The sequence below is a fragment of the Vombatus ursinus genome, unplaced genomic scaffold (assembly GCF_900497805.2).
Source record: "Vombatus ursinus unplaced genomic scaffold, bare-nosed wombat genome assembly UNPS02014774.1, whole genome shotgun sequence".
Taxonomy (NCBI): domain Eukaryota; kingdom Metazoa; phylum Chordata; class Mammalia; order Diprotodontia; family Vombatidae; genus Vombatus; species Vombatus ursinus.
Window position 1 is genome coordinate 5,022,715 of NW_020954552.1, and position 21,117 is coordinate 5,043,831.

Here is a 21,117-nt window from a genome sequence, read left to right on the forward strand (position 1 = left end):
AGTTTAATGGGGGAAACAACAATGTGTAAATAAATCCAGATGGACAAGAAACATCAAGTAGAAAGAAGAAAGGGGAAGACTCAAATGGACGAGGGACTGATAAAGGCTTCCAAAGAAGTTGGTATTTGAACTGAGTCTTGAACAAAGCCAAAGAATTCAAAGAGGCAGAGAATGAGGAGGGAGAGAAGGAAATATGAGAACATTAAAGATGTCACATTAATGGACAAGACAATGAGAAATGTGGGCATTTACTTTGGAGGGAAGAAAATTTTACAATATTTCAAAATTAGAACAAAGTTATAAAGAAATTAAATATGTAAAAGAATTCAGGATTACTAAGAAACAGGGTTAAGATTGATTAAGCAGTTACTATTGCCAGTTGTCTTAAACTTTAATTAGTTCTGCCATTAGCAAGGTGTGTGTAGTTAGCTGATGGGAGCTGCTGTTATGACCTTCGAAACAATAGGATACATAGAATAAGAAGGCAGCTCTGTCAGTGGAGCAAAGAGGCCTAGGCATGATCAGTGTATAATTGTTTTATGTTAATATTTTCCTATTTTGTTTTTAGTAAGGACCAAGGTGATGACAACTGAGAGGCAGCCTCAAATTTCTCCTCCCCAAGTTAAATAAATGGTGTCAAGGAAGTGCTTTGTTGAAGAAAAAAAAATTCAAAAGGACAGGGTGGTTGGTCTTTGTGTTAATCAGGGTTCTGAAGCCTTTCCAAGTTGTTTGTCTTTATGATGTCATTATAGTATAATTGTTCTCCTGGTTCTGCTCACTTCATTCTGCGTCAGTTCATGAGTGTTCCTAGCTACCAATGATGAAGCATGCTACCCACCTCCTGATAGAGAGGTAATAGGAACCAGGGTGTAGAACTGCACGGTCTATGAGGGAACTTATTTTGCCTAACAGTGCATATTTGCTTCAGGGTGTTGTTGTTGTTATTGTTGCTGCTGTTGTTTTTTATAATGGCAATGGGGTAAGCAGGAAAGAAAATAGATTATAGTTAATTGAAAATTATTATATTAATTTTAAAAATAAAGGAGAGGTGGAGAAGATGATAGAGTAGGGCACAAAGACCAAAGAACTAAAAAGAAAACCTGGGAAGGTAGTAGGAATAATAAAGTAGATAAAATATAAATTGATGGGCTTAAAAAGGAGCACTTTAAGAAAATATTGAAGAAGCTCCAGGAAATAAAGAAATTGGAAGAAAAGATAAATGTCACTTAGAATATTTCCCACAATAAACTGTTGTTTTAACCACCTTAACTTCCTGGGTTGGAGAGAACATTTAACCAAGAGAAGGATGTGGGGAAGTGAAGAAAAAGAAACAGTCTCTGAATGTTCAACAGCAAAAGATTTGGAACCAGTTATATATGATTCCAAGAAAAAGCAGACAAGCAAAACTTACAAAGAAAGATCTTTTGGGGTCTCAACAGAAGAAGAAATAAAGAAAACCATGGCTGACGCTTGCATAGTCTTAAAACTTACAAAGCATTCTCTATACACTATCTCATGTGATCCTCACAAAAATCCTAAGAATGTAGTATTAGAGGTATTTTCCTCTTTTCAGAGATGAGGAAACTGAGGCTCACAAAGTGATTTGCCCAGGAACACACAGCTAATTAACTGTTTTGGAAGTATGATTAAAACAAGGATCCTTCCTGGTTCCAAGCCTAATTTAGGTGCTCTTTCCACAATGTAACACTGCCTCTTATCTGAAGAAACTACTTGATGGAGGAGAGAAGAGGAAAAAGACAGTGACAAAACGCTGTGGCTAATGATATCTCCCACATACTTTGTTTTGCAGGGCCAGTAAGTGGGGTTAATATACTCCTTGCTCTCCACTACCACCAATTCAATGCTTGACCATCCTAAACTTTTCCTCCTCCAAAGTTTATATACTGTTTGTTCCAGCTCTCTCCAATCCTTGATGCTATCATCCACCAAGTTCCCTAACTTCCCCAAAGATTTTAAGACTTGATTGATGGTCTTCATCACCCACTTTCTTGCTGTCACCCTTGTCAGTTTCAGTACTCATGTAACAACCTCTCTAGCATCCTGACCACAAAAATTCCTCAAACCAACTACTTCCTTCTCCATTGTTAATTCAGCAACACAGTGATAGACTCAAAATTCACCTTTGCCCATGATATAAAACTAAACCAACTCCAAAATTCCAAACTTGGAAATTGATGTCTCACACAATTTTCTATGCTTTCAAATCTTCCACTCCTCCACTCACACTAAAACTGCTTCTTCTCTCATCATTTTTCCTCTACCTATTTGGACTAATGCCTATTTTTCCCAATTCTTCTCCCCAACTTAATTAGAATGAACTAATTCTTTAATGATTCACTAATCAACATGCAAAAGTCCCTGTACCTTCCCACTATCTCCTCCACGTTCCAACATTCTTGACTATGTGTGTAGAATTTTATAAAATTAATGTTATTAGTTGGTTTTGCTGAGCTGCTTCTCCCTACCACTTTCTTTTCAAAACAAAGGAAATATTTTTAGGTAGAAGAGGGGGAAGGATATATTTGAAATGAATGTGATGTCAAAACTAAAGGCAGTAATAAATGTTTTTAAAGAAGAAATATCAAAAATGCTAAGCATAAAAATGTGTAATGAAGCAAAATGAACAGGCCAGAAGGAATAAATATATTACAGAAAAGAAGAAGGAAAAATAATTTCAGGAAAGTCAATGAAAAGTACAAAGTACTAGATTTATCAGAAATTAATATAAAATTTGTGGGTGTTAATGTTGCAAATTTTGTTTGGTGGTCGGGAACAAGTTATTAATATGTATCCTCTGAAAACACATTGTGTGACTAAATCATGGTAATTTAAATGAGAATTTAAGTGCAAGTACCTTTATAAACATAAAGCACTTTGTCTTTATAATGTGGTTGTTACAGTATAATTGTTTTCTTGCTCCATGCTTCTCACTTCACTCTGTATCAGCTTATGAGTGTTCCTCACTCCTAGCTACCAATGATGCAGCATTGTTTTAGGTAATATTTAGTTAAATTTTATTATTTTTATTATTATTTAATATTATTTGATTATTAATTGACACTATTTAAGTGATATTTTGCACATTGGTATTCAAAAGTACTTTAATCTACCCCCCCCCAAAAAAATAGAAACAAAAACAAGCATAAGGCTGAGGGTGCTTTGCGTTCTATTTTACATCCTCATCTACTTACCTGATAATCGTTGGGACTAAATGCTGTCAATGAAACTGTTCTGTATTCCACCATCACCCTTCCCAGAAGACCCTGTGCCCGAACTACCAACAATTTAACTTTTCCATCTTCTTCCTTCACGGTCACGTGTGGGATATTAGTTGTAGGCAGAGTCATCTTATCATCAGGCTGAGGAGGCATTCCCACAGAGAACTGAAGTAAGCCTAACAAATACAAAAACACCATCACTTACATCCTCACAAATGTCACATTAGATAGATTTCATTATTCATTTTAAATGAATACCTGTGTTTTCATCCATTAGCTAAATGGAAGTATTTGGAGCAGGTAAATGGCATAATGGGTAGAGCACTGGATCAGGAGTCAGGAAGACCTCAATTCAAATCATCAGACACTTACTAGTTGTATGACTCAGAGCAAGTCCCTTAACTGCTTCTAGCTTCAGTTTCCCTATCTATAAAATAAAGATAATAATAGCACTACCTTATAGCATTGTTATGGGGATAAAATGAGATAACATTTGTAAGGTGCTTTAAAAACATTAAAGCACTATATAAATGTTAGCTACTACTACTACTACTATTACTACTACCACTACCACCACTACTACGACTACTACTACTACTACCACCACAACCACCCCCACTACTACTACTACTACTACTACTACTACTACTACTATCACCATACTATTATTATTATTACTACTCCTACTACTACAACCACTATTATTACCATTACTACTATTACTATTATTACTAAATTATGAGGGCAACTGGGTGGCACAGTGGATAGAATGCCAGTCCTAGAGACCTGAGTTCAAATCTGGCTCAGACACTTACTAGCTAGCTGTGTGACCCTGGTCAAGTCACTTAACCCTGTTTACCTCAGTTCTTGATCTGTAAAATGAGCTGGAGAAGGAAGTGGCAAACCACTCTAGTGTCTTTGCCAAGAAAACTCCAAATGGAGTCACAAAGAGGTGGACACAAGTGAAAAATGACTGAACAGCAGCAACAACAACAATTACTACTATTACTACTACTACCACAACTACTACTACTTTTTAGTCATTTTTCAGTCATGTCAGACCCCATTTGGGGTTTTCTTGGCAAAGATACTAGAGTAGTTTTCCATTTCCTTTTCCAGCTCATTTTACAGATGCGGAAACTGAGGCAAAAGGGATTAAGTGACTTGCCCAGGATCACACAGCTAGTAAGTGTCTGACGCCAGATTTGAACTCAGGAAGATGAGTCTTCCTAATTCCAGAACCAATGCTCTATCCAGTGGGTCACCTAGCTGCCCCACTACTACTACTACTACCACTACTATCACTATTACTACCATCGCTACTCCACCACTACTGCTATTACTACCACTACTACTACTACTATTACTACCACCACCACCACTACTATTACTAGTACTGTACCATTAAACTACCATCAAAGGGCTATCTCATACAAGAAGAATTAGACTTGTTTTACTTGACCCCAGAGGACAGAACCAGGAGCAATGGGCAAAAGTTTCAAAGAAGAAAATTTAGCCTTCATATGAAGTAAAATTCCTAATAAGCAGAGCTATCTACCAGTGGAATGGGCTGCCTCAGAAAGCAGTGCAATCCTCTTTACTCGAGGTCTTTAAGCAAAGGCTGAACATACATGCTCAGGTACTTTGCAGGCAGGGGTGTGCTGGAGCCAGCTCAACATGGATTAGAGAAACAACTGTTAAATTTTCAATATGAGCATTTATATTTTGGAAATCAACAAATGCCACAAATTGGGGCTTGATTTATTGTTTTGTTAATTGTCCAGACAATGTGATGCAAAAGTTATTAATAATGCAGACTAAACTTTAAAACGTGCTATGCCTACATTTTTTTTTTTGGAGAACCTTAGCCAGGCTGGTCCTCAAACAACAGATATACAGTGAAAATCTTTCCATTTTCAAAGGATCATCTGGAGCTTACTCACTCCTGGTATAGCCTTTGATGACCCAGAGTCATTTCTCCATTACGATGACATATCGGTGGAGGGTATTAGTGGAGTTTCATTTTAAATAACATATAATTAATATGCAATATGAATAATAGGATGAGATACCTTTCAGATATGCTGTTTTCCCATAGAATGTGAGCTTCTGGACAGCGGGGACTGACTGACTTTTCTATTTATATCTCTAGCACTAAGTATAGTGTTTTACATAAAGTGCTTCATTCACTCATTCATTTGGTGATCTTTTCTCCAAACAGCAAAATTCAAATAACTCAAATTTAAATCTGTTCGAAAACAAGAATGTCTGAACTTAAGTCAGACGGATGTTTGCTTAATTTTACAACCACAATCAACATCAACTATCTAAGATCAAATTACTCGAATCCAAAAAATTCAAATAATCAAAAAGTATTTGGAATTTGTTTTTAGCTCTGGTTTTATGAGAAGTGGCAACACACCTTGTTTTAAAGGCCTCACTATAAAGACTTGGGGAGATGGAAGGCCATCCAGCTTTGTTATTTGGCTCCCAAATACAGAATCACTTAATATTAGAGCTGGAACCTTAGAAATCACCTAGCATAAGCACATTATTTGACACATGAATAAACAGGCTTAGAGAGTTTAAGTGACTTACTGGTTGATTAAAGAACTGAACTTAAAGCTCTTAACTCCTAATCCAGTGCCCATTTCACTAAACTACAACATTCCTTTACCCTATTGCCACCCCATTACCTGACCTCAATCTTCTTTCTTGCTCTTGTTGTCCATGACCAGGTTAACAGACTTTCAGAGGGATAACCCAGGAAATTTCTCTAGTTACTGAAAGACTATAATAAGAGACTCCTTAGGTCTCTAAAAAACCTTCACTTCTAGTTCCTGCTGGATTTTAGGTTACACATAAAAGAAAGGAGACAAAACAGAAGTACAAAGGAAAAGTAGTATCTATAGATAATCTAAATTTTTAAAAATTTAGTTTTTGAAAGCTTAAATACAATAAATTACAATTTTACATAAAAGCACTATTTATTCATATGTGTTTATATGCATGTCATATATTTATATAACTCAGGGATGTAGCTTTATAGTTGTTCATGTAAAAGATGACATTCAAATTAGACGCTTAAGTGCTGAGTGTCCAAATCAGAACTTTTCCTTCTGTCACTTAGCAAAACTTTATTTGACAAATCTGAAGCCTAAACACAAAACAAAGGGTGATTTCTGAAAAAGGTACTACCATATGGATGGTCACTGGCTTTGATGGTGATATCTGTCGTTTCCTTTTCAACATCTATGCTTGCTCCGCTAGTTGGAGTGGAACCTATTTTCCCATCTCCAGGAATTGCAGAGACCAGTGTTACCCGGAAATACTCATTAAGCTCTGGGATGTCATCATCAATAACATAGAGATTCAAGACCTAGAATTATAAAAAGTCAGAGATGTTAGGTTAGGAAACATGGATATTACTCCCCAAAGAAAAAGCAGTGATCTTTAAACCACACTTAATCTTCTTAGTTACTTATTATTGCAATTCATTTCTACCCCAAAACGCTTGTATTCAGTGTTTAAATACATGTGAACCTTGGTCTCCTAATTAAATACCTCAAATAACTACACGGGGCAAAGTATAATCTGTCCAAAAATGTTAGATTGCTCAGAATGTGTTACCAAACTGGGTGCCACTAGGTACCACAGTGGAGAGAACATGGGATTTGCATTCAACCTGAATGCAAGTCTTCCCTTAAACATTTAATATCCATGTGCCCCCTAAGATGTGACTTAACTCATGTCTACTTTAGTTTCCTCAATTTTAAAATGAGCATAATAATAGCACCTCCTTCACAAGATTGTTGTGAGTATCAATTGAGATAATAGTATTTGTAAAGAACTTTGCAAACCTTAAAGCACTACGTAAATTCTAGTTATTATTATTTGTATCATCATGATCTCTAGTATTATTATTAGAGGGTACAAATCTAGGAACTTTGAAATAGTTTTCTTCTGGGCAAACCTGTACAGAATGAAAGCAGATCCAAAGGAAGACATGAACACGAAGGTGCTAAGGCAAGACTGAAGTTTTATATCTTGGAGGGAATATCAGAGAGCTTGCAACGGATCACACACAGCAGGCATGTAATATGTTAGTAGAACCAGACTGAAGCCAGACAGAGAAAATTCCTCTTAAAGCTATAACTAATTTGAATTTTTTTTTTATTTTTAGGCAATTGGGGTTAAGTGACTTGCCCAAGGTCACACAGTTACTAAGTGTCAGGTCTGAGGCCAGATTTGAACTCAGGTCCTCCTAACTTCAGGGCCAGTGCTCTATCCACTGCGCCACCTAGCTGCCCCCTAATTTGAAAATTTGATGTTAATTCTGAATATGCATTTCATAAATGTTTAGGTCTTCTGCAATTGCCTTTTATGAGAATTAATTATGTAGTTGTATATGATAATATAAAATTGTATTGTTTAAAGTATTGGTAAGCCCTGTCAGCTTCTCTAGGCAGTTTTCCTAAAATTTTAATTACTGTTTCATGTAAATCTCAATGTATTCACAGTTACAAACCTGGTAGGTGCTTCATACGATTTTAGAGTTAGAAAGGGCCATAGGTGACTAATGTGAGAATTTGTCATACTGGACCATGTGGGTATGTTTTGAGATTTTTTTTTATATATGCTTAATTGGGGGATGAATGAGGGTGGTAAGAGGGACAGATTAATTTTAAAGGAGGGTAATTAATATATTTGTTATTGAAAATAATAATGAACCCTGTGTTATTTGTATGAAATAAAGTATCATTTAATCTGAATTTGAGGTTTACTTCTTCTAATGTTCCATCTGTTAATTCTGAACTGTAATTCTCACATTTGGCTTTCTTATTTGTAAAATGGTTATCATAATGCATGTTATCCTTACCTTATGGAATTATTGTGAGGATGAAATAACAAAACATGTTTTTAAAACCTCAATTTCCAATAATGTAGGAAAGATCAGTTATTTTTATTATTACATTGGCTAATTTTCCCTGGAACAATTTGCTTGTATAACTTGTAAATCACTCATTGCTCAATACGTGTCACTTTGTATCCTGGTACATATGACCAAACCTGTACCTTCACCAGTGTGAAAATTCTATGAAGTATTTCAACTGTAGACTTGTTCTCTTTATTTTAAATATACTTTTTTGGTTCCTAATATTTTGAGAAAGGTAATTAGGAAAGAGTTGGAGCTTACACGTAATTCTGGGTGTTAGCTTTGTCCACAGTGCTTGGCATAGTTTCTTACAAAGAATAGGCACTCAATGAATATCTGCTGCTTGTGATAAGCTATGATTATTTATTTAAGATTATTGTTGTTAAAGTGACCTTCACTTTAGAATCAGGTAATACTGCTGGTGGTGGTGATAGTGGTTCGTGGCCACCATGTGGCCAAAAACAGTAACTGCTTTCAGTGGGACTGAGGCCAATAACTGCAGGCATAACGATACAATAAATAATATATAGAAAAATAAATTTAAAAACTAGTTAAAAACATAAGGGACAAAACTTCAGGCAGTATATTCTTCCCAAATGAACCAAAGGCAGTATATTTTTCCCAAATGAAACTCAATGTTTTGGCCCATTCTGGGAAGAAAAAAAAACTTCCACAAACATCTTTTTCTGATACCTCATCATGGGATGCCAGCAGAGCAAGCTCTGGTAACTTCTACTAACATTCTGTCACAATAATTGGCTAATTTTTACCTTAGGGACAATATAATTATCTACCACTCCATGGGGTACCCTCACCTCATGCTTTAGGGAGTTTATGTTAAACAAAAAGTTAGGAATGTAATCATTACTGCTCCAAAACCCTAGTTAGGAAAATTCCTTATATTTAGGGAGAGATTTGGTTCTTTTCCTTAATTTACATTTATATTTATCTCTTACTAATCCTTGGTCTCTTTGAGGCTAGATCAAAATACAGGGTACCAGAAACATTTGGTAAAGGAGTAGCAGAGTATAGTACAGCATCTGTTAACAGTAAGGGACCAGGAAGGGAACTTGGGTAAACAGCAGACATTTTCTTAGAAATTCCCTTAGTCTTTGAGGAGGGGGATACCACTTCAAGTAGAAGCCCACATCTTCTCCTCTCATTTACATTCCTGTGATCATCATTGTGGCTCATTTGAACTTGAATTGTTTCTTTCTGGAAGCTTGCAGTATTTTTCCTTAGACTTGAGAGCTATGGATTTGGGTTATAACATTCCCAGGACCCTTCCTTTGGAATTTCTCTCAGAAGGTGAAGTCTTTCTATATTTTGCCCTCTGGTCCTAATAAGTGTGAGTATTTACATACATGCATACATATATAAGTATTTACATATTTACTTACATACAATCATTTACATAATCATACACACCTATATATAGTGACTTAAGTGACTTCTGAAATACAGTGTTTAGGTTTTTTTTTTTTAATCATGGTTTCCAGGGTGTGCAATGTATTAAATTATCTCTTCTTGATCTCTTTTCTAAGGCAGTTGTTTTTTAAATGACACCTTACATTTTTTTTTACTTTTTCAAACTTTTGATCTTATTCTTAACAATCCTTATTCTCTCATGGAGTTATTGATTTTTGTTTGGTCCATTCTAGTTTTCAGGGAGCCCATTTCTTGGACAAGGTTTACCACTTTCTCTTCTAAACTTTATTCCAATTTCCTTCCAATTTCCAATTTCCTCCAAGGTTTATATTTCATTTTTTTAAAAACTCTTGCTTCATATCTTCTGGGTATTCATATAGTAATTGTGGGAAATCTATTTTTCATACATAAAAACAATTTTAACATTCTTTTTTTAAAGTTTTGAGTTCCAAATTTTATCACTCCCTCCCCTCCTTTCTCCCTGGTAGGACAAGTAATTTGATATAGGTTATGCATGTGCAAGCATGTAAAATATATTCTCATATGAGTCATTTTGTGGGGGGCAAAACAGAAAGAAAGAGAAAACTCAAACACTTTGGTCTATATTTTTCTGAAATCATCCTGTTCCTCATTTCTTATAGCATAATAATATTCCTTTAAAATCACATACCAGAGGGCAGCTAGGTGGTGCAGTGGATAGAGCACGGGCCCTGAAGTCAGGAGGACCTGAGTTCAAATCCAGCCTCAGACCAAACACTTGACACTTACTAGCTGTGTGACCCTGGGCAAGTCACTTAACCCCAATTGCCTAAAAATAAATAAATAAAATTACATACCACAACTTGTTTAGCCACTCCCCAGCTGATGGGCCTCTTCTCAGTTTCTAATTCTTTAACACCACAAAAAGAGCTGCTATAAATATTTTTCTTCAAATAGGTACATTTCCCTCTTTTTTATTTAAATCTCTTTGGGACACAGACTGAGCAGACTTCATTTTACAAATGAGGAGACTGAGTGTAGAGAAGTAAAATGATTTTTCCAAGGTCATGTAAGTAGTGGCATAGCTGGGATTTAAACCCATGGGTCATAGTATTATAGATTTAGGACCAGAAGGAACTTCAGAGATCATCTAGTCCAAACACCATAGATGAGGAAACTGGGGCCCAGAGAGGAAAGTTCTTCGCCCTTTTTAGCTTTTCACAACCTGGGCTCCTTCTATCTTTTTTTTTTTCAATTTTTCACAAGGGATATGGTTCCATGTTGCCTTATGTGGCCAAATGACATACAAGATTTTAAGCCTTCACATAAGGTATCTTAGGCTCTCCAGATAAACTTCTTCTTACTTCTCCTGAAGATATTCCACCATGGCACCTACACCAGATCTCAGAGACCAGCCCTTCCTCAGGACATTCACTGTCTCTGGGTCAGCCCCATCCTGCAAGTGTGCAAACCACCTATTGTATTTCTTCCTCTCATTTCGGAACCAGTTATGGACCTGGCTAGCAGAGAGGTCCAGCTGAGCAGCCAGGGGTTTCACATCATTGGATGTGGGGTTTCTATTCACCTTGAAATGATCCACCAAGGCCTGCCATTGGTACAGAGAAAAGCGCACCCATTCTCTCCTCTTAATTTTGCAAGGGCCGACAGCATCCCTTCTGTCTTCCACCTCTTCCTCAACTGCAGGCAGGGAAGCAGGCAACATGTCTGGTTTGGCGGTGTGAGAAGTCAGCATCTCTATTGTTGCCAAGGTTGTGCCTTGCTTCACTGAGGCAGGACGGTCGTATCTGCAGGGCCTTTCCTGCTGGGGTGCATCCCTCCGGAGTACGCTGAGAGCTCATCTGGCAGTAAAAGAAACTCTTCAGAAGGTAAAGGACAATCAGCTTCCACTTGAGGGTGGGTTGCTGAAGTCTCAATGGATGCTTCTTTGGGTCCTGTGACATCCCTCTTCCTTTCCAAGTTGGAACTTTGAGAACTGGCACACATCTGAACAAATTCTTCCACAGCAAAGTCTGGAAAGGAGTTGTTGAGAGACAGGGCTATGTCTCTGGGCTCCATATTAATGAAAACAATGGACAAAAAAAAGTTAAAAGCCTTTGCTTCTGTACAACATGGCAGCTTGAATCATTGAGTGGGGCTAGTAATCTCTTTTTTTCTTTGCAATATAGATTCATTCTCTTCTTCTTTTGGAGGGGGGATAAAAGGATTTCTAGAGCTATAAAAACACTGGTTGATATTTTCTTTGGTTTATTCATTTCTCTAACTTTATTTCCCAAATTAGTGCTTAGGGCCAGGACCAGACTCTAGCCCTTGCTATACTTTTGGGAGCAGTGATCACTCCTACTTTGGCTCTCCCTGGGTCTCTTACTCTGCTGACCCCTACCTCCGGGGGTTAGGACCTCCACCCTGGATCTTTAATGTTCAGGGTGCTAGATCTTCAGAGACTTCCATAACATCTCAGTATCGAAGGCTATGGATTTAGGAGTCCCAAGCACTGGTGTGTTTCTGTTGGAGTACTACTGCACTGCCTTGGTTACAGTCACTTTCTGAAGCCTGTGAAGACCCCAAACTGGAGCTTTCCAACCATCCTGGGATTTTCTGAGTGGGGGTGGGGGAGCCTTCCGCTTTCAGTGCCTCTGGGCACAGAAGTTTACAGGCCATATGTATCTACTGGGAGGCTGTGGGCTTGTTTACCTGTGCCTACAGGGGCTTTGATGGTTCCTACTGCTTTGTTTACCCATGGGCTTCTGGCTGGATTTTCTGGGTACTTTTGTGGTAGAAGAAGTCACTCTTCAGAGATTTTGCTCTAAATGGGGGCTTTTACTGCATTAGTTTACTTGGGAAGAATTTTTCCCCCAACTTAGTAGCTGCCAGTGTTCACTGTTACCAAAGTAATATCACTATATAAATTCCCACCTTCTCTATGTCCCCAGCACTTCCCATTTTATCAAGGAAAAAAAATCTAAAAAAGATGGAAATATATTAATAAATATGCTATTTAGAAATAATTCTTTGAAAGATTAGTCCATTCAATAGCATACCCTAAACACTGAAACTTACTTTTAAACAAAAAAGGAAGGATAATAATGAAAAGTTTGATGTGGAAGTATAAATATCAGAATACAAGTATATTTTCTATTCTCAACTCATGAATGTCAGAAGTCAAATTTTAAGAAAAGAGAAACAACTGTGTACCCAACAATAAAATATCTTTGAAAGTCATATGACATGTAGTTGTATTGGTACTCAATATGTTTGAAAGTTTGCAAAGCACTTTACATCTGCTAATTCATTTGGTTTGAATAAGAAGAAATGGGAAATAGTAGACCCAAATAAATTTCATAGCCTTACCCTTTTCTTTCATATGAAAGTCCAAAAAGGACTGTGTGTGGGTTTCCATACCCCTTCTGTCTCCCCCTGAATATACACATGAACATAAAGAAAAACCTACATTATTTTAAATCAAATTCATATTGTTAAGTCCTTAAGTTCTGAAATAATAAGCTATGGAATTACATTAAAGCATACGTACACCAGAAAATTACATTACAGGAGACTTTCAAAGAAACAAATAATTAACATTAATAAGAGAAAGTAGGGTTTACCTCTGATCTCTGCCAAGGGAGGAATGTGATAGTTCCACTGGCATTAGCAAAATCATCAACAATGTAATTAATGCCAGTAGAATAGATCTGTGAAACAGTGTAAAAAACATGTACATAATCCAGGGCTCCCCGGGTTCTCTCAATGACACAGGATATGGTGGACCCCTCCTCTGCTATCTGAAATTAAATGAAAATTATTTTTAGATAAATGCTGATCCTAATAACTCAGTAAAGGAGACTGTATGTAAGAAAACCAGAAAATTGTTGTAAAATCTCCACCTTCTCATCAAAATTCAGCAATTTTCTGCTACCTATTTAGAAAATGGTACATAGACACATATATTCTGTGACAGAAATGGTGTACTTTGGATAGAATCTATTTTTACAGACACTTTACATGCTGATTCATGTGATAATTTATATAGATTCATGTATACCCACCCATAGAGAATTTTTTAATGGAATCTGTGATTTCATCATTGTAGGGAGCTCTTAATGAAAACTTTCCTCTACCAACATACACCAACATCTTCTTATGCAGTTTATGTCTTGAGAAAACAAAGCTGTTTGGGGATTCTACGTGCCTAAAGTCACATAGAAAGTATGTGTCAAAGATGGGGCTTTAACCCAGATCTTAATGATTCCAAGGACAATAGTCTATTCAATAAGCTACAGTGTCTCTCTGCCTTAATAAACACTGTTATTATACAATGATAGCTAACATTTATAGAGTGCTTACAGGCACTGTGATAAGTGCTTTAAAATTATTAACTCATTTGATCCTCATAACAACCCTGGGAGGTAGAAGTTACTATTATCCCTATTTTACATATGAGGAAACTGAGGAAAACAGAGCTTAAATGACTTGCCCATGACTTATGTAGTAAGCGTAGTAAGCTAGAAAGTATCTGCGACCAGACTTGAACTTGGATCTTCCTGACTCCAGGTCCAACACTTTATCCTATTTAGAATATGTATGGGAGAAGGTAACAGGAGGAAAATCATAAATATCTGGATGCTAACAGAAGCTATGGCCTCTGAAGAATATTGCTATAACATCTAGATTTCATTATAATTGGTTAAAGTTTTTAAAAAATTAATTTTAGTGTCTTATACAGTCACTTGTTAGGCTACTGTTTAACATTTCAAGTATTTCTGCCTTGTGGGAGATTGTATTGTAAGGACAACACCTCATTCCCCTTTTTATCCTTTACACTGCCTAGAACAAAACTTTGTGTACAGTAGGCACTTAATAAACATTTAACTGCCCTCTATTTAAACTATAATTTAAGATTTCTTATATTTTAAATCTAATACTTCAGTTTGTATAGCTTAAATCTATAAGCCTCATTTTTGAACAATTTTAGAGATTGATTTAAATCTTAGATATGCCCTATTATAAATCATTAAAATAAAATTAATTTGGTTACTCTAAGATGGATTCTATTCTGTTCTACAAAATGATCAAACTAGAAAGCTGAACAGCTCGTCCATAAACAGTAGGTTAACTGGTTCCACCAATTCAGAACTGAAAAAATTGTAGTAAAAGGAGAGTCAAGTCCTTCTGAAACCCAATCCTCATGCCAAAATTCACATGAAAATGTTCAACAATACAAAGAGGAGGTAATCAGTCAGGTGAGGGGGAAATAGGTGAAATGTATTCACTCAACCCAGAACACAAATATTGTATCTTTGATTTTATATTCCTTAACTTTCCCTAATTTTCATATTCTTGAATGAAGAGAGAGCTATCCTGACCTTGATTCAGGAAGACTTGTGTTCAAGGCTTGCCTCTGCTACAGACTGCTTGTGTGACCCTGAAAAGGTCACTTAACTTTCCAATGCTAGATATATCTCTCTAAAATTTACAGAACAGTTGCTGATCTGCATTGGTAAACAGAGTCTGGTCTTCCCTCACTACACAGATCTTGACAAAATAAAACACCAAAGGCTACAGTATTCCACCCATTTCCTACCTTTTTTTTCTTCCCTCCATTCCCAGAATAGAGGGAAGAAGAATAGAACCCAATTACCATCCTTTCTACATAGATCCATTCCCCTGGTGCTAATCCACTATGTTCTGCTTCTACAACTATCCCAACCTACACTAACTCAAAAAAAAATCTAAAAGTAAGTTTTTCTGAGTCCCAAGACTCCCATCACAAGGTCAGGCTAAGCAGTATTCACATGCTCAAACGGTATCAGTAGGAATTAATAGAGAGAAAAAATGATGTTGGTCAAAAGATAATGCTACAGGGATATTCTGAAATCTACACATTTTTATTAAACAACTTTCAGAATAAAGGAACATGTTGTCGTAAACCTTGTGAATCCATTATATTTATTACAAAAGTTCAGTGGGTCTGTGAATTTAAATCCTGTTATAAAAAATGTTTTATAATCCAGATTTTCAAGAAGTAGTAACATTTCTTATTAAATAAATGAATGAGACAGCAATCCACATATGATTCACCAGCTCTGACACTTTTCAATACCAAAGACACGTACTATAAGAACACAAATAATAATAACATCCCACGTTTCTATAGCATTTAAAGGTTACTAAGCATATTTCTTTCCTCTAAAGTATGTTGTGTGAAAATCAGCCTTATTTTATAGATGAGAAACCTGAGGCTTGGAGTAATTGAATGTCACGTGCCCATGGTCACATGGCTAATAATTGTCAAAGGAGGGATTAGAACCCATTTTCTGACTGAAGTCAGGGCTCTTTCTTTTATACCATGCTATACCAACAGGGCTAACAGGGAATAAAAATGAAATTATATGCATACACAGAACAGCGGTGAAATTTTTCTTTGGGTACAGTAGAAGGTTAGCTCTTTAAGGGCCAGAGACCATCTCACTTTATATTTGTATCCTCAGTGCCTTCTACAATGCTTTGCACACAGTAGGCACCAAATAAATGCTTGTTGATTAAATGACAGGCTTCAAAATTGTTTTTGTCATTTTCATATGGGGAAAATTTTTCTAACCCAAAGTTTACTATCGAAAGATTGTATTAAAAGTTAAAACCATCCTTAACTAACAATTAACAAGCTCACTCACATGTGTATCGTATATCAAGATTCCAAAGGCAACTGAAAAGTAAGCTTTAGAAGAGTTCAGGAGAGTTCAGCTCCTGGAGAAAAGGCCATAGGGAAAAATCTCTTTATCAAATAAAAGTTTGAAACAGAAGATGGAATACTAAACTTTTTCCCCTACTGTTAGGTTGTAATTTAGTTTTAAGATGTGGTACACATGAACATTTAGGCCATTTGATATAAAGGAATATTAATACCCAATAGTGTAATACAAGAGAAATACAACTTCACCTCAAGTCAAAGGGCCTGAGTTTGAGTCTTGACTCAGTTACTTATATCTATGTGAATAACCTACTCCAGGCCTCCGTCTCTTCATCTGTAAAATGAAGACACCAGAGAAAACTATTTCTAACATTTTTACCCAACTATAATCCTACTGAACAAGTTACAGAATCATAATCATTCAAATTCTCAAAGAATTGAATGATACACAGCCCTGGTGTCTCTTGAGATTTCAGCATTTGCAAGGCCTTGTCTAAATCAGCAGGGATACAAAAGGAAGGATGAACATGGGTAAAAATTATTAGAACCTTTTTTTCTAGAAAAAAATTAATTGTTCTTATCTGTGAATAATCTTTCCTTGCTGAAATAGAAGATGAATGCTAAAAATTAGCATATCTCATGAATTTTTAATTTATTTTCATGCTTGGGTGATAGTCTGTGGTATCAGATTGTTATCAATAGCACTTGTAGAGAAAGAATTTATTAACATAACATATGGTAGGCACTTAATAGTAACTATAGTTCAAGCTGAAATAAAGTTCTCATTCTCATAAGGATATTCTCAAAATGTATCTCTAAAATTTTGTTACAGTAATTTATTTTTTTAAATCATTAATTTCCATACTTAAATTCTTTAGACCAGTGTCACTAAAAAAGACTGACACTGACACAATAAGCAATAAATCTTATTCATTTACAAGCACTCAAATACATAGTTGTACTTCAACAAAATAAGTATATTAAAGTAGAAAATTTAGGTTCTGAAATATGACAGAGAAAATATAGCAGAGTAGAAAATGGCAATAGGAGAAAAGGCCTTTCAGCCAAATAGTTAATTAACTGGAAGAGGCCAGTGGTGCCAGAAAGGACTTTACAATTCAGGGAGGCTTTTCATTCTTTAGTTGTTTCAATTGTTTCCAAATGTTCATGACCCCATTTGGGTTTTCCTCAGCAGAGATACTGTAGTGGTTTGTCATTTCCTTCTCCAGCTCATTTTATAGATGAGGAAACTGAGGCAAACAGGGTTAAGTGACTTGCCCAGGGGTCACATAACTAATAAGTGTTTGAACTCAGATCTTTCTGACTCCAGGCCTGGCATGGGAGCTTGCAATCACAAAAGGATTTCCACACACATGCACATATATATCATACTAAAGCAGAATGTGCTAAATATTCAAAATAATGCAATTATTTAATAAAAATATGTTTTATTTTTAATTTAGACTAACTGGCAGCTTAGATCATGCCAAATGACTATAAAAGGAAGTTTATAAACACAGGTCATCACTGTGAGATGATCTGTGAGAGGCCTTTAGATCTAAGGGTGGGGAGGACACATTTTCAGAAAAGTACCATTTCTCACATTGACAAAATTGTAGTCTCTTTAAAAATCCATAAGACTGGCATTGTTTTTTCTCTGAACATGAGACAAAAATATCACAGCATAACATGCCTTTAGATAAGATCAAAAGGAGTTGCTAATCCTTTCCTTAACATTTCCAGGGACGAGAATTCCACAAATTCCTCCCCACCGTAACCCACTACCAGCATTCAATTTCTTTCTCTCAGTAAGTTCTTCCATAGCTCAGAATCAGAATGAAAGCACCATTAGGGACCATACAGAGCATCCGGCTCTACTTCCACATTTGACATAGAAGGCAGTTGAGGCCAAAGAGATTAAAGATGTCCAGCATCGTGGAGTTAGTTGGTAGAAGAGCCAGGCCAGGATTTCGTAACCAAAACTCCTGCCTCTATCCTCATGCACACAATGAGCTGACCACAGGATCACAGACTTAGAGCTAGAAAGAACCTTCAAGGTCTTTCAGTCCAGCCTCTTCACTTTATAGATGGGAAAACTGAGTCCCAAAGACTGCACTTGAGGACCTAGAGGGCCACATGGAGCCTTGAGGCTGTAGGTTGCCCACCCTGGGCAAGACTATGGCATAGGCTTAGGGTTGCATTCAGAATACCTAGTCCCAGGAGGCTCAGGCTCTACTATTCGCTGTGTAACTCTGAACACATCGAAATTTCACTACGAATCAATTTGTAAAATCATTTGTAAAATGGGGACAATTAAGTCTGTCCTTCCTACCTCACAGGACTATTATAAGGATTAATTAAAAATGCATGTGAAAGTGTTTCGACACCTTTAAAATGCCAGCCAAATAAAAGGTACTATCATTAGAGCTCTCTTTTTAAACGTACATCGGAATCACTAGTAATGTGATGATCCAAATCCAGACCAAAAGTCCATACCACACTTTATCCCAGAGAAGGAGAAGTCTCCAAAGCACTCATTATTCTGGAGGAGCCCCTGTTACCCAGGATTGCAACCTAGGCGTTATCTGTGACTCCTCACTTTCTCTCTCCTTGTGTATCCAATCTGATGCCAAGGCCTGTCAATTTTACCTTCCTAAGATCTTGCACATGCGTCCTTTTCTCCTCTGCCATTGCCACTACCCTGGGGCAGACCCTTATCACCTCATGCTTGGACTACTGCAATAGCCAGCTCTACCGGCATCAAATCTCTCCTCACTCCAAATCCCTGTCCTCCACTTAGCTGTCAAAGTGATCATCCTAAAGTTCAGGGCTGACAATGTCACACTCCTACTCAATAAACTCCACTGCTGTCACTATCAGGGTCAAATGTAACATAATTAAACATAAAATTCTTTGTTTGGCATTCAAAACCCTTCATTACCTTACACACACACACACACATACACACACACACCCCTTTTTAGTCTTCTTATACCCTATACCCTCAGCCCAACCCCCCACATACTATTCAGTCCAAACAAGATGCTCCATCTCCTGATTCTGGGCATTTTCTCCGGCAGTCCTTAATACCCCAAATGCTCTCACTCCTCATCTCTTCCTCCTGGCTTCCCTGGCCTCCTTAAAATCCATGCTAAAACATCTTCCACGGGAAAGATTTCTAATACCCCTTCATTCTAGTGCCTTCCCTGTCGATGATCTCCATCCTGTAGATAGCTTGTTTGTACATAGTTGTCTGCATGTTGTCTCCCCCATTAGACCATCAGCTCCTTGACAGCAAGGACTGTCCTGCCTTTCTCTGAATCCCCGTGCCTAGCACAGTCTGCCACACAGCAGGCACTTAGTCAATGTTTACTGACTGACTAGAATTGTAGTCCCACACTTCAGGCATCGTGGAGATTTCTCACTTCCTTCCCTTTATAAATAGATCAGAAAGGTCAGTGTACACTTTATACTGATACTTGTTCCCCCATTTGTAGTAGAGTGGGGCATATGATGTATAAAATTTAAATTCTGACTTTGTCTTTTAATCTTTATTATTTTATCTTCTGAATATATAATTAAAGGAAACATGCTGGAATTGCACTGCTAAGGCAATCAGAACTCTCGTCAGGTCCTTGGAGCTCCCACAGGCCTTTGCTGCCACATATAACACCTGTGAGACTGCTTCAAAGGGTCTCATGTTCCTGAACAGGAAACCAACAACTTCAGCGAGTCCCTGAACATTTAGAAAGGACAGATAAGAAGAGCAGCAAAGGGCCCTGTAAATTTATACCAGCCAAGAAGGCTGATAAGAACGGCATTTACTATGGCTACAGAAGCTTATTAGCTAGCCCTTGATTAAGCAGTTTTATCTGAAAACTCTCAGATAAATATCAATATGTTTTACATCCCTTTGTCATCTATTAGAAGTAAATGCAATAAATAAATATCATCCCATTTTCACATCAACTCTCAACATATAAATTGCTAACAAATAGTTTATTCTTATAAGATCCCATGAAGTCAGTAGAAATTAAGTGGTGTCTTGAAGGTAATTTCATTCGGTGAGATGCATTTATTCTCAAGCCAGACTCTAAAAGATCATTTGTTCAATAATGTGCATACATTAATCCATATTCAGGAAGTGTGGCACAAAGGATAGAGAGTTAGCAGAGGCAGGGAGGCCTGGGTTCAAGTCCCACATCTGACATGTGTCTGACAAAAGATTGCATGACTCTGGGCATGCCTTAGGCAACTGCCAGTTAGTCAATTGGCATTTATTAAGCATTTACTATTTACTGAGGATACAAAGAAAGTCAATAAACAGTCCCTTCTCTCAAGAACCTCACAATCTAATGAGGGAAACAACATGCAAACCACTATGTACAAACAAGATACAGAGAGGATAACTTGTAGAGATAACTTGTAACAGAGGGAAGGAACTAACATTCAGGGAGAGCGGGAAAGACTTCCTACAGAAAGGGAGCCAGGGAAGCTGGGGGCAGAAATGAGGAGGGAATGAGGGCCAGGCATGTTGGAGAGCCAGTGAAAATGCCTGTAGCAGGGACATCGGGTGTTTCAGAAGGCCATTGCCACTGGATCACAGGCTACATTGGGGAGGGAGGGTGTAAGACTAGAAAAGTAGGAAGGGGCCAAGAAATGGAGGGCTTTAAAAGCCAAATAGAAGCTAAGATTAAGTCTCTGATAAGGTGGCAATATGCACTGGTAGAGGAAGTTCCTCTTTGGGAGATCTCTACATCCATGAAATCACAAGTCTAATACAAAAAAAAAAAAAAATACTGAGTCCTCAATCTAATTGGTTCTTAACT

General features: G+C 37.1%; 1 protein-coding gene across 1 annotated transcript in view; it reads right to left on the reverse strand.

Annotated features, from left to right (window-relative positions):
- The window catches only part of ADGRV1 (adhesion G protein-coupled receptor V1), a 645,475-nt gene that overhangs the window by 559,628 nt on the left and 64,730 nt on the right, over positions 1 to 21,117 (reverse strand). The window contains exons 21-23 of the mRNA XM_027864178.1: positions 13,206 to 13,382; positions 6,438 to 6,618; positions 3,213 to 3,415 (exon numbers count right to left, since the gene is read on the reverse strand). Coding sequence (XP_027719979.1) covers positions 3,213 to 3,415; positions 6,438 to 6,618; positions 13,206 to 13,382 — 561 coding nt within the window. The remainder of the gene's footprint in view (positions 1 to 3,212; positions 3,416 to 6,437; positions 6,619 to 13,205; positions 13,383 to 21,117) is intronic.